This window comes from Monodon monoceros, unplaced genomic scaffold, assembly GCF_005190385.1.
Source record: "Monodon monoceros isolate NGI ecotype Baffin Bay Population unplaced genomic scaffold, NGI_Narwhal_1 Super_Scaffold_12, whole genome shotgun sequence".
Lineage (NCBI taxonomy): Eukaryota > Metazoa > Chordata > Mammalia > Artiodactyla > Monodontidae > Monodon > Monodon monoceros.
The window spans coordinates 75,676,648-75,692,023 of NW_021703768.1; the positions used below are offsets into that span (position 1 = coordinate 75,676,648).

The 15,376-nt window shown below is 35.5% G+C and overlaps 1 protein-coding gene across 5 annotated transcripts in view; it reads right to left on the reverse strand.

Moving 5' to 3' along the window:
• FAM172A (family with sequence similarity 172 member A) overlaps positions 1–15,376 on the reverse strand; it is a 426,299-nt gene that overhangs the window by 87,775 nt on the left and 323,148 nt on the right. The window contains exon 11 of one of the 5 annotated variants that reach the window (XM_029218730.1): positions 10,269–10,637. The exons of the other annotated variants lie outside the window; for them this stretch is intronic. Coding sequence (XP_029074563.1) covers positions 10,582–10,637 — 56 coding nt within the window. The 3' untranslated portion in view covers positions 10,269–10,581. Of the gene's footprint in view, positions 1–10,268; positions 10,638–15,376 lie in introns of those variants that run through there. 5 annotated transcript variants of the gene reach the window in all.

A 15,376-nucleotide genomic window follows, 5' to 3' on the forward strand; every position in this document is an offset into this window, starting at 1 on the left:
ATGTCTGCCTCTCCAAAATCTACAGCTTAAATGTGATTTTTAAGCTCACTGTAACCACAACATAAACTACACTGCAGAATAACAAGCTTGTAGAATATTCATGTTATTTATGAGGGACTGACCTAAGATTAAAAAAATTATAGTTAATCTTTAGTCCGAACCTTCCCCTCCTTCTCCATTTAAGTGAATTCCACACAGAGTGACTGTTTATAGTGTGTGTCACTGGGGAGCACTAAGATTCTACCCTTCAGAATTTTTTCAGAGCACGAAATTTCAGGTACAGAAGCTTACCAATATGGGGTATGGCTTATGGCTCCGTATATTCTCCTGGTCAACTGCAAACCTTACTCAGGAGAATCTTCCTAGGGAGTTTTCCCAGCAAACATGACTTTGAGGAGATAGCCTTGATAAGTACATTAGTTAATCTTCATGGTTCTCTACCCCATTAGTCACATCACTACATGAGAGTTACACCAACTATAGACAGTAGAATCATCTTACATATTAATTTCCCATATGACACATCAGATTCCTGTATCAAGAGCTCCTGTTTCAAATCAAAAAGTTAGGTTCTTGTCCATATATATATATATATATATATATATATATATATATATATGAAACCACAATATTCCATCTAACTATAAAGAAATTCCATTCTTCCCCTAATGAATTTTTACTATCTATAAAAGTGAACCAAGAGGATTTTACTATTATATGGATACTGAAATCACCTTGGTTTACTCTGAAAAATGAAAGAGTATGAATACACATATTTCTAAAATGTGTGCATAATCAAAAGAGGATTTCAGAGAAAAGTACAAATGTGAGGACAGCAAAAAGAAAAAAGTAGTCCATGAATGTTCAGCACTTATGGGTAAAACTTAAGCAAGAACTATAGCTAAAAATTTTTTAAAAAGTGCCCTTAAGTCTCTTTATTAGTTTAAAATTCATCACAAATATAGAACTGCCTTCTGCTCCAATCCCCTTAAGTCATCTTGTTAAATTTTGTCACAACATGTGTTACTGTAGTTCTACACTTTTACCTTTGCACTTTGTAGTGTGTAGCAGAGCAACATAATTAACCACTGCTAGGTAGTGTTTACGTTAGTTCTCAAAAGGTTAAGAAGCTGATTATAGCTAAAATCAGCTTTGCCTGAGGCTTCAGGGGCTCTGTGTAATCAAATTAGACAAGCAGGGCACAGTGTCACCTAACACAAACCAGTGGCACTTTCTTCTTTGCTCTGACCCCTTCCACTCACCCCCCCCTTTTTTTTTATTAGGGGAACAACTCACGCTTTGTGCTTTTACCAGGTAATTTTAAAAGACTTGTTTCTAATAAATTTGACATGAAATCTCATAAGATGTCCACCTGTTCAAAAGTACTGACAGCAAGTAGCGAAATTTTTGAAAAAAAATTTGAGAAAAAATCTTGTTAAAAAGAAGTCTACATTTAGAGAGCTTGAGCTGTTTTAAAGAAAGTATTTTCTTAAAAGGCAGGTGACAACACGATCACATGTACATGATGTTACAAATATTTCCTAGCTTTGGACAGACTGTCAGTTTTGTTCTGCAGAAAACCACACTGTGGCTTATCTGCTTCCAAGAGAACTCAGAGAACTTTATAAACCTGATAGATAACACATTAGCATTTCTAAGAAGCCATGGGTAACACACTCTGCTGAGTTATAGCTCATCCTCTCTCCATCTCTACTCTTTGAAGTCAGGCAAGACGAACTGTATAATGGACGCATTTAAGGAGGAGGTTTAATAAGGTGAGGAGAAGAGCACACCAGCCCTACTTCAGAGACTCCCTTTCCACAAGGTGCTAAATTTAAATGCAGTAAGAAGTATCAGTCAAATCCAAATCTTGCTACCTTTGAGCCTAAAGGGAACAAAAGAACGAACACTATATATTTTAAAAGAAAAGCAATGGCAAATTTAAATAAAATCTAGACTCTTGTTCTTAAAAAATTTATGAATCATTATTAAAACTATATTTGACTTTAAACTTTTGGTCCAAATGCTACATATTTATTACTGTGCTTGAAATATAGAAACAACATGAATGTAAACATCCTACACATGAGTGATCAGGAGAATATGAGCTTTGCTAATGATTTATTCTAGGCAATAAAATCAAAACTTGTTATTTTAATTGATTATGTCATAAAGAGTTCCTGGAGAAGTCAAATCTTGCTATTTGCACAGTCAGACAATTTCTGCTAATCCAGCAGTACTTAACAAATTCACATGTGGTTAGCTTGTCTTGCTGTAGCTGTATATCACATTTCTGTGCTGCAAGCTGTGCAAAAAAAATCAATATGCCAAGTTTAACAAAAGGACAGGAAACATGATGTTCTCCTATATTTCCAGTGAACCTCAAATGACTCTGCTGTTCATACTCAGTGCAATTTATGGCAGCGAAATGTATTCTTCAATGAAAAAAATCTACAATGGAGTGAATTATATAAATTCAGAGCTGAAGTTCTGTCTTATTCCATAATAACAATTTATTTAGAAGATTCTGACATTCCGATTCAATGTGCACAGTACAATCAGCCATTCACAAGGCGTATTTTATTTTTCTTGATGAAGGCTAAAGTATATTCCTTAGCCCAAATAAATATATGCTGCCTATCTATGGTAATACTTTGATATACATATTTAATTTAGGTTTTGGAGACTTTTTTCCACGATCTCTTTTCACATGTGAAACACAGGATGAGACGGTATCTATTTGGCAAATGCTTTAAATTATAACACTAAGGACAAAAAGCTCAGTGGGTCCTGAGCTACTGCATTGGTTAATTGATTCTAGATTTTAACATCTTCTTTTACTGCCGCAGAAATACACTATGTGTGGAAGTAGATTAGGACGAAATGTTAAGAATGAGGTAGGAGTGGTCATGACCAATAGGTCAGCACAGAGTGGTGCCACTTCTGCCTTCTCAAGTCAGTGATGTGGAACTAAACGTGGCAAAACAACCAGTAAGCTGGACTTCAGCCAAAGGAATCAGAACTGTTGCCACAGTTGCCTGTTTTGTTTTGTTTTTTTGTAGTTGTTGCTGCTGGTATTTTTGGTTTTGTTTTTCAATTTGAGTAAAAAGAGAATTGGCTTTAGGAATCTTCAAAAGGGACATACACAGAGAAAAATAAGGAAGCTAAACAATCCACAATTACAGAGGAATTCACTTAAACATATGGAAAACTCTTTGGTAATTTCTCTTCATTCCAATGAGCAGCAGTAAATGGATTAATGGCACTTAGCTGGGAGACCATGTCCGTGATCAGAACTGAAGGTATAAACTGTTATATACAACACACTCAGAAGATCACACTTATTTCTAACTTTCTACTAATGTGTTATTTGTAGGACAAATTTCATTCACAGATTAATATACTATTTAAAAGAGGATGGGCATTAAGTTCTCAATCAGAAAATAACAGTGTAATGATTTTAAGTGTTGAATAATATTAATGTTGCTATAAATAATCATTTCAGTAAAATTCATATTCCTATTTCAAAACAGAGGATACAACATGGCCCAGAATACTGATAAGAAGTTTTTGTACGGTTATTCAGAAAACCCAGAGTACCAAAGCTTGGGAAAAAATATACCAAGGTATACAAATCATAATTTAATTGTGTATTGAAGTAGACTCTTTAAAGTCTGCAATCACAATTAATAGTCATATATAAACCCCAGTTAGTTATATGGCCCTGGTATATAACCCACTCCCAGGAGATGAGAGAATTAATATTTTTGGAAAATGCTTAATTATTTTCACAACAACGAAAAAGGATCTATCCATTTTATTTCTGGAGAACGGTTTATTACTGAGGAAAACTGCCTTAACATGTTATTGGTTTTTGGTTTAAATGGCAATTCAAATTATTTTTCCACATTTTTCATCTTTATAGATTTAGTATTTTCTAGCTTTTTCTCACCTCTCTATATATTCTTTGGTAGTACCTCTTTCCTCTTTACTGGAAAGCAGCTATTAATGAGATTTCCCTATCACTTTATTGCCAATAAATCAAGTCTACAGATTCACTTCTGACGTAATCGCCTGTTCTCTGTTCTCGAGGCAACACTGCCAGGTCTCTCTGGGATGTCTTCTTTAGACCGCCAATCATCTCTTTATACTCAAAAGGAGGGGTCAAACTGCACTTTTTCTAGCACTACTTCATTTCTCCCGCGTCGCTGGTATCTTCACTTCTTATCTGCCCACACAGGAGATTACTTCATAACTTTTATACACCTCAAAATGTCGGAATCTTTACAAAATTATCCCGAGTTTTCTCCCTGCTATCTATTATCTATAGGCCAGAATACACCCGGCGTTGCAAACTGAAACATTTGGTCTGTCGGAATTCTTGGGCTATGGAGAGCGTACTTAATTCAGCCTTAATTAAGGCAGTAAGAGGAATCTCAGAGCTGGATAAGATCATGAAAATCATCTACCTGCCTAATATTTAAAACAATGAGAGATCCTGAGAAATTCAGTAACTGGCCCAGAGCAACATATTGGTTAGTGACTCTGATCTTTCCATACCCACATTGTGCTTTTTTTAGTCCCCTGCAATTATTATGCTCTTCAAACAGAATTGAAGTCAAAATTTTAACTTCTCATTTTCCTACCTTTTTTGTTCCCTTCCTTTAAGGAATGCAGATACAAAGATCCTTTGGTTTCTATTTTTAGCACTCTGAAAATCTATTTGGGTTCCCGGTCTTTAAAAAAGCTCCCTTTTTCATTTTCCTTATGCCCCCTTAGCATTTTAGAGTAGGTTCCTCTCTCTCCCGACCTTCAACACTAGAAGAGAGGTGCATCATTTTGTTGTTTGCCCTTATCTACTTAAACCACCATGCGCCCCTTCTTTTTCAAATCCCTTGGGGATACCCGCTTATGACACTTTGTAAAATCCATCTAACTACTGGACTGAAGACAACAGCTGCATGCTACTACCATCACTTAATCTTCAACTCTATTTCTTCATATCCTTTAATTTTTAGAAACAAAGAACTCTAGAACTGAAATAGGTATTAAAGATTCTTTAATCTCTCTCAAATGTAAGAATTCCTTCTATCGAATTATTGACAAGCGGTCATTGAGCCTTTACTTGAATGCTCCGAAGGATGGAAAGCTCGTTAGTTTACAATGCAGTCCATTCCATTTCCCAAACAATACAATCATTATATTGAGCTTATTTAATTCCCATAATCCACAATTAAAGCTTCCGTCATAAGTATTCAGAATGTCGTATATGGTTTGGGGTTGAGAACAGCTAAATCATTAAGTCTTCTGTTAGTCCTGTGGCGCCGTCACTTTAAGGTCTGCATGCTATCTACCAGATTTCGAGAGTTGCTCCCCCTGCCTCCTACCCCATGGTACTGAATACCTACCATCAACTCTACCAAATTATTCAAGGAAAATAATTAAAAATTTTTATCTGGGCCATTTAAAGAAAAATTGAAAATCTTCAGCTGATGCTAATTCTACACTTCTCAAGAAACTGGCCTGCATAATATTTTAGTACCTACTTGGTTATGAGTATAGGAGAAGCTCTAATATATTAACTTTTATATTGCTGGAAAACTATATGTCTATAAAAACTTTATTATCATTATTTTCACTAGAGAAAGCATGTGCTTCCAAGAATTATATTTCAGGCATTTATGACGGACAATCCATGTTTTAGACTTCATTCCTTTTAACTTCATTGATTTATAAGGCCAAGTGCCGGACTCAACTTTTAATATTTTATTTTGTGAACCTAACTAAAGTGGCAGGCGTATACACAATCTTACCTACATGTGTATATTATACTTTTGAAATAAACATAATGAAGAACAATATATGTTTAATGTGAACATAGTCTAATGCCTTGTGGTAAAAGGCATAATTTTGGGAAAAGTGAATAAATAAATAAATATGGTCTATTTTTTAGTGGTAAAATCCTGAAAGTAAGCAAATATGCTAACTCTTTGGACTGGTTTAACTTTGAGATTCGTGTAAAGGGTAGTTTTTAATTTGACAGGTTTGGAAAAGGGGAAGGCGGGAAGCGGAGGGGTGGATCCTAGCGAGGCAGCTCTGTAAGATGAATTGCTATTAGGGCAGAGCGGCTGGTTACAGTAATAGCTGGAAACCGTAAGTGTTACAGGCTTTGAAGTCAGTTCAGCTTTGATGTCTTACTCTCATAGTTAATCGTAAGATAGTATGGAAGAGGAAAAAAATAAGACTTTCCAATACTGTCCGTGGTGCCACTGCTCAGGAAATCCTAGCATGAAAAAAGACTGGTGTCTGTGTGAACTTTAAGTAGCACCAGTTTGCTCTCTATTTTGAAAAAGTTTTAAATTACTGATGTGACAATTAGAATTATTTGTTAGTTTGGGGCAAGCACATGGATATGCAAAAACATTCTTATATTTGTCTTTAGAACATGTGAATCAATCGATGGTGAACATGTATTGATGATTTGGGGTTGTCACTATGCTAACTACTACTTAGGTCAAGTTATACGTATTTGGTTCCCAACCTTGAGGAATTTATCAGCTGAGGACTGATAACCCTGCCTCGAAGGAACCTTAGGCATCATCTAACCCAAGACTGAGGCCCAGAGAAGCTGGCTTATTTTGAAAACAAAACATGAAACTGCTAAGTACACCCATACATACACATAAATTAAATAAATGAAGACCAATAGATAGAAATGAAGGGATAAGAGCATCTTGTGAATTTTTGGCTAGAATAAACATTATTGGAATTTCATGTTTAGACAGAGTATCGTGTCCCTAAATCCAGTCATTTTTGTAAGACTTTTATGCATTTTGCCATATTCACAAACTACCAGTACTACAAAAATACCTAGTATTTTTCTTTACATCAATTCACTTTTTCTATTTGCCTAGTCCAAAGCAATAATATCCATTAAAAAGGCTTCATGTGTTATTCATATCTTTTGCTAACATACATTAGAATAAACAAATAACTACTAAAATAAAAAAAACAGTTCATCCACAAACCACCAGTAATATGTATATAAAACACTGAGATGGAGGACTCAAAGGAAGAATATATCCTAGTTATTTCTTGTGGTACTTAAATGAGAACTATGATTTTTAAGTCTGTATTCCTTAAGTTTTAGATGTCTATGTGTCCAGTGACCTATGATAACTTGAAATCTAAACTTTCTTTTCTTTAGATTCATGTGGTTTGATGCTTCCCACTTTAAAACTTTGTTTAGGGCTTCCCTGGTGGCGCAGTGGTTGAGAGTCCGCCTGCCGATGCAGGGGACACGGGTTCGTGCCCTGGTCCGGGAAGATCCCACATGCCACGGAGCGGCTGGGCCTGTGAGCCATGGCCGCTGAGCCTGCGCGTCCGGAGCCTGTGCTCCGCAACGGGAGAGGCCACAACAGTGAGAGGCCCGCGTACCGCAAAAAAAAATTAATAAATAAAACTTGGTTTAGTTACTGGGGCCTGCCTCAGCTTACTTCATGAGTAATAAATAACCTATAGTTTAAAAAAATCTATAATACATATGATAGTAATGATAGTCTGAGACCTAGGTAGTAACATAAAAACGTTGAAAGAGAAAGTTTCCTTTTGACTCTTCATAGTGCTTATTGCTTTAAAAGAAAAAAAAAACCTTCTAGGTGCAGAAACAGTCTTACAGGCATGACTTTACTGGGAAAAGGAAAAGAACAATTAAAGTTCTATGGCATTCCTCTTGTTTTTGTGTCGGTATCATGTAATGAGATGCGGAAGGATCCAAAGCCAGATACTAGAAGAGAGGGGTTAACTACACCTCATGAAAACAAAAGGTTATTCCTCTGTTAAGTTCTTACCCTTTAAGCGCATTAGAGTTGACTGTAAACATAAACAAGAGCCACTGGTGGGCAATTAAATTTGAAGAAGTGGCTCATAAAAAGTGGAATATTCAGTATGTATTAGAATCAGTTACACAACATCTGATTTAATAGTTAGATTTTAAGCGTTCCCTTATAATACATGTTAAATGGTCTCAATGAATCATATTCTGTAATGTAGCAAAATGACAATTTCAATGTAGTCTAAGCCTTGTAGGACAAGAACATTAAAGCAAATTAATCTGTAATCCTTAACTACGTTACAAGGTTGAAAATCTGCAGGCATTTTTAACAAGAACTTTAAAATGAATTTGCCATTCCCAAAGTCATCTCACTAGACAGGAAAGAGAGCTTGGCATGTGACCAATAAATTATGAGAGAGCAACACCTTGGGGTTAGAGGGCACTGATGGCTTCAACAAATCTCACCAGCTAGGGCAGCAGATTAAGCTGGGGAATAGGATGCCCTACAACCCTAACCTGCTAATACCTTTAAATTCTTAAGAATGACCTCTAGTCTGCTCTTTCTTATTGGTTGTTAGTTATACTAATTACAGCTTAACTGGTATTGTTGGTACCAGTTTTTCCCTCAAAAGACATGTAGAGAAAGGTTATCTCTAACAGCTTCCAATAAGTTTAGCCAACTTCTGCTGTGTGCATTAGGAGCACTTACCTCCAGCTTTGAATGGGTCTTTTATAGACATCAAAGGAAAGACACTAAAAGCAATGTGTGTTTGTGGATTCTATAAAGCATTTCATGTCGGAAGCTGTAAAAATAAGAACAGTAACTTCTCCTGTGACTAGAACTTTAGAATAGTTTAAAATGAGGTAATTTATTTTTTATGTTTATTTTCAACTTATAGGGGCTGGTGATTTCAAATATAAGGAGCTACTTATACCTTAACCACACTAGTGAAGTAAAAGTACTTAGCCCATGAAATCCCCTAAAAATTTATAGTATTTAGAAAGGGATAATGAAATTTCTATCAGGATCTTTTAGAACTGTTTCAAGTTCAACATTTACATTGATGTTAACCTAACATTATATAGAATTGTGCACAGATTCCAAAGCCCATTTACAAAGATTCAAATACCATCTGTGAAGCTGTAGTAAATTACCCTGTGACATTAATCTTTAAACCAGGCAGTAAATCAGAACAGAAACATACCAAAGTGATTTAAAACAAGAGAGTCATAACTGAGTTATAGAGATTAATGTAAATAGTTTCACATATAACAGTTGTCAGGTTCTCAATATCATGTTGTCTTTGCCTTGAATGAAACATATAAAATTATTTGTAAATGTCAAAAATAAATTATTAATAGCTAAAGGACACCAGTGCTTTTTGTGTATACATATTAAAAAATAAAACCAAACCTGTGAAAATGATGGCTGAGAAGCGCTGTTAATCTAAGTGTGCTCCGAGTTAAAATTACAATAACAAAACTTCAATTTTATACAATAGACACATTGGGGAGTGTCTATTAATGTTACAAAAAGAAACTTAGTTTTACAAAAGGGAATCTTCATATCAAACCTAGTGTTCTTAAAAGATGCTGACCAACAGAATTCTGACTTAGACGAAACCCTTTGGGAAAATGAAGACACATAATTAGAGTACTGTGTGTCATCAAACCCAAAATGCCATTGATGTTAAGAATCATCATTACTCCAAGTACCACTTAGAAAAAACACTGCCAATTAAGCTATGACACAATGCTTTCTTATCACATTGACTGCAAGATATATTTAAACTTTAGGTAGTTAAAATTACATCTTGTAATCACAATGAAATATAATATTTTATAATAAACTGATTGGTCTATCAATATATTTAATGAATACAATTTTTTGTGTGAGAGAGTAATCTAATTTTGAAATACAGTCACTAGGTTATATTAAATACTTTTATTGTATATAAAGCATTGAGGGGACATTGACCATACATTTTCTATCTTCTCTGAGGACAGAGGAAGAGGAAGAGCAACTGATGCATTAGTGATTTCAGTTTGCTTGTCTAATTTGTTGATTTACTACTGATAGCAAACAGATTGCAAGAACTATATTATTTCAGTTGGATATAAAAATAATTTATGAATAACAAAATACATCCTAGATTTTTATTTTTCACTGCAATTTAAAAAATAAAGCATAATATATTTATCTGTGAGAGTTGAGGGACAATTTTTCCAGAAGTCTAGAACCCTAGTAATCCCCCCAAATTTCTATAAAACAGATTACTACAATAGATTATTCTGTGTTAGAAGGTAAATACCAAATGAAAGTATGACCAAGAGAGAAATTAAATACTGGGAAAAATAACCCCCAAATATCAGCAGCTCTCCCTTGAAAAGATTAATTTGGTTGTATCAATGGATAAAGTAGGATTAATAGGAAGAACTAGTGGCCTGTCTGTGTATGTTCAAATGTTAAAACTGGCCTATGGAACAGATGCTATTAAGCTATCTTAGGATATAGGTGAGTAAATGCCGCTCTAGGACCCAAAAGTATTGACGGGAGTGAATATCGCTGCAATTAGGCCCTCTGCATAGTGGCACACAGGAATCAGTAACGGCAAAATGACCCAGGGCGAACTATTACAGAATCACAAACTTGCACAACAGTCTGCTGATGGATCAGTTCAAGTGTTCAAAATGTAGAATCTTCTTGTATTTAGTTATCCCACATATTCTCTTCTCTCTGCATCAGATCACATAGGCATCTGATTGTGGCACATACATGAAATCTTCCAAGAACCTAGAGAAACTGACACAATGACAACTGTAGTGGACATATCCAAAATCCTTCTTTGGGGAAGCACTCTTCAACTCACATAGCCCTTTGTGGAGCTACCAGTTACAGTGTCCTGCCCCAGTGCCAACCCCATCATAGATATGGCTGGCCCAGGCTGGTCAATCACAGCCAGTCTGGTCTTACTCCTCAATCTCTTTGGCTTCACTGCTGAGTTCAGGGATCATCACAGTACTCCAGCAGGACCGATCAGAGTTTTCACTAAGATTCTTATTTGGATGCTAGAGCTTTTCCTCTGGGGTAATGCTGAACAGAAGACGCTGCAACTGCTTGTAGCCACCCTCCTTATCTATGTGAAGAAAGCCCTGTCTGCAAGCAAGAAAGAATGAGGCCAATAGGCAAAGAAAAGTAGAGAAGGAGATGGAGGGACAGTCTTGGTAACAGAGTTTGAGTCCCAGAATCTAGCAGTACCAGAAGTAGATCTAACCCTGGGATTTCCCATTTACATTAATCAATAAATGACTGTTTTTGTTTTGTTTTCTTTTTTGTTTGTTTTTGTTTGTTTGTTTGGTAAGCAGCTTGAACTGGACTTACGTAACTTGAAAAGAGTGTACTAACACGGTAATTGAAAAGGGCAGATAATATTCTACTCTTTTTTTCCAACTTCTATAAAACGTGAGACTGATACTTATGTGTGCATATTTGAATTCATATATTCATTTGAATCTGTAAAATTACTACAGAGTAAATTTTAATAGTAGCATTTTTTTGAATGTTAATACATGTTTAAAGGCAAGAAGTTTCTGGATTATCCACATAAATGCTATAGGTAACTGAAAGGGTAAAACAAAGTAATTCATATTGAGTTTTCTAATACTTTAGAATAATGAAGGGAGGAGGGCAGTGGGGGAGGAGAAGTAATTTATTCTCCTGAGGTTTTTCTAGGCACAATTAAAAGTAGTTTGCATTTGCTGAGAACACAAGAGTTTGGTATTGGGGAAAAGTGGCACGTACTGGGAAACAAGGGAAAGCTAGCCTAAGACCATGGTTTTGTTGCAGATAATGCCCTGAATATACAATTCACTCATAAACGATTGAGATCTAGGTGTAGCTATTTCTCTTGGTTAGGAAAGCCTTGGACAACAAATGCATTTCCAGAACGAATTTTCATGTTGCTTGAACTATAACATGTAAACCACTTTAAGAACTGACTGGAAAATAACTGTCATCTGGCATTATGACTCGTACAAGCTATATTCCACTTCAAGTTGAGTTATAAAGAACTCCAATAAAAATGTCTCAGTGTTCTCAAAATAATTTCTTATCTCCCACTTTCTAAATATCCTTATCAAATCCCAACATAGTTAACTTTTAGAAGCCTTACATTTTTAGGCTCTCTGCCTTCTAGCTCTTCTCAGTTGATGGTAAGGGTGTGAAAAGACAATTGCCCAATGGAATGCCCCAAACATGAGTCTGCTACCTCAAGCAGACCTCTCAAAATTATTCACCTAACAACTGTTTCATTATACATACTTTGGGGATTTTCAGAAGTGACCTAAATTCATAAGAAACAGATCTATCGATGCTGGATCCTAACAGATTTTTTGCCTGTCTTCAAAACTTGTCTGCTGAAAGAAGCTAAAAAGTGTCACTCAGTATATATAAGGACAAAGCAAGGGTGTCAAGACTTATGTATTTATTGATGGCTTCTGACACTGGTGAGTTTGCATGATTTGGGAAAAAAATTTAATCTTGTTCAACATCTACATTGGCGCTAAGGACTCATTTTAGAAAGTTTTGTAAAAATTACTATATATATTAAAGCATTTCAATATTCACAGATGGAAGCAACACTGGACTTAATAACTGAAGGTCTATAGGCCTTAAATTTTATTTAAAAAAGCATTATTAAGCACTGCATTGCTCTTTATGCCTTGCTAAGTACTTCTCAAAAATTCTTATGAGAGTTTTTGCTTGCTTGTTTGTTTTCTGGTTCTCAGAGTGACTCTGTACAGGAATATTTCAGTCATCTTTATTTCATATGAGGATAAAACAGATAAGCTGTGACAAAGCAAGAGAGAGGCATGGACATATATACACCACCAAACGTAAAATAGATAGCTAGTGGGAAGCAGCCGCATAGCACAGGGAGATCAGCTTGGTGCTTTGTGACCACCTAGAGGGGTGGGATGGGGAGGGTGGGAGGGAGGGAGACGCAAGAGGGAAGAGATATGGGAACATATGTATATGTATAACTGATTCACTTTGTTATAAAGCAGAAACTAACACACCATTGTAAAGCAATTATACTCCAATAAAGATTAAAAAAAAAACCACAGATGGATTGATGATTTATCTTAAGTCAGTTGCTTGCTATGCACACTTACTGATCTCTGTCCCTGGTATCATGCCAGGCACTCTCTTGCATCTGGAGCCATGGGCAAGGACAGAATGACCATGCTCCATGACAGACAACAAGGTTTCTCATCAGATTTTTTTTTTTTCTTTTTTGCGCACAAAGGCAACTAGGCTACTAACTTAAGACACTGTCTTTGGTGTCTGATGGTTTCTTCAGTTAAACTCTTCCCTGTGTTTCTTACGATATTGCAATAAACATAAAGGTTCTGATTAACACCTTTGTATCAAAAGCCTAGTGGAGACAATGACTCTTGAGAAGAATAGGACAGTGGATCTACCAACCATTAATTTTTCTAGATTTGCTGATCAGTAGTACAAAGGCAAACCATCTGGAAGCTTTATGCCAGTACAAAATTATTTTATTTCCTGGAAGAAAGGCCTTCAGAACCTTGGATCTTAGTATTAAAACTTAGGCCATTTTCTATAAGTCAGTATAAGAACCAGTCACCTGAAGAATGATTGTGTGTCTTAAATGACAACACCAAATCAACAGAGGTACTACAATTAAAGAGATTATCTCTTGCGTTGTTCAATGTCTCCTTAAGATTGATATACTCATCTTTAAATTTAATGTTGAGAAAATATTTTTCTCAATGCATTTTGAAAGATTCATGTAATTAGCTTCACGTACTGAGAACTATGTAACTTTCTGCTATGGCTATCAGAATTTTAGCCACTGCATTTAACTCTCAATTGCAGCAACTAATCACAGCCTAGATTTCTAGTCAAAAGCAAGTCCTTTCACTTTTTCTCCCATTCTTGACTTTTGGTCTCCCCCATCCCTCTTCTCACACCCTCCACTTAACAACGCCTAGTTATCTTTCAAGTCCTACTTAGCTCCAGTGGTCCCTGTTCTTAATGGGACAGGTACCCCCACTGAGTTATGTGCTCCTTCCTCTGGGTTGTTCCTTTGTCCTTTCCTCTAACCCTGGCCATGGATGAGGTGATCCTTGATTTTTCTCACTCCTTTCCTCTACTTAACCTATGTGTACCTTGTCTAATTCTGATCTTTAGTGCCTAGCCCTTAACAGGTGCTTAGTAGACATTTAACCACCAAGGAAGTATAGGGTATAATAAGAATTATTATACCCTATACTTATAAGAATGGGAGGATGTAGAAGTGGAGGAAAAACAGGAGTTGGTTTGGGGCCACAGCAAAGATTTCTGGGAGATGGACCAAAGCTGGATGCTGAGTGTTATTCCTTTTGCTTGCCATGTTCTGGTGTAGCACCTTTGATCTACATAGCTCATATCTTACATAATGTATTTAAAATATGAGTATTAGTATGTGCATGCACATGTGTTTTAGAAGAGCAAGTGAGAAACCAAATCATTGCTTTATTTATACTTTCAAAATTTAATAATATTTGCAAGAATATTAGCACAAAATATGTGCAGTCAGATAATGTAATTTAATGTACATGCATATTTGTGATTAGGACAGGTGGAGTTTTATGGGTGAGTCTTAGAATGCATATGGAGGTAAACATGCTAATGATTTATAAGATGTTCCACTGAGTAAATGGAATCATTGTTGTCCTCATTAAAACAATGATAGAAAATTTATACGTGCTTTTTAGTAGAAAGTGGTATTTCATTTACATGTGGTTTTATTTCTACCGCAGTATCACTGGATCAACTGTGAGAAAATATTTAAATCTCACAAATTCAAGCACCTTCTGTTTCCTAAACATTCACATGGTGTATATATGTGCTCAGAGAATGTTCACCTAATAAACTGTTTACTGACTAATGAAAGAAACTCCGTTTAAAAATAAAAATGATACAATTTTTTTATGGAGTGTGCCATTTCTGGAAACTCAAATAAAAAGGATAAAGATTCTTTCACTTCTCATTTAAAAGCATAACATTCTTGTTAGTATTTTACTTAAAATTTCTTGGCCCAGAAGACAAAAATGTACGGCATTAGATTCACTACTTTAATGATGTGACACAGAAGCAAAAACATTCTTTTCTACCTATGGTGTTGGTATGACTGCCTTTTTAGGAGAGAAAAGAACAACACAATAAATTCCTGTATGGTAAGTCTTTTCCCACCTCTTTAGTTTAAACCTCAAAGGTAATACATATTTAGCAAGCAGGCTGGTACCATAAAAATGTTTGAAATGTAGTAATCATTTATAACATTTGCATGCATTTAATGACCTATGATTACAGAAAGAATGATTTACATTTCACATACTGAGAAAACTTACTCAGTGTCTACTTAGATTTAGCAATGCTCTTAAAACCATTTATGAAAACAACCAGTGTCTAAACACTTGCTATCAGCTGTTTTAGCTCTGCTTTTCATAAATATAACACAATCACAACAA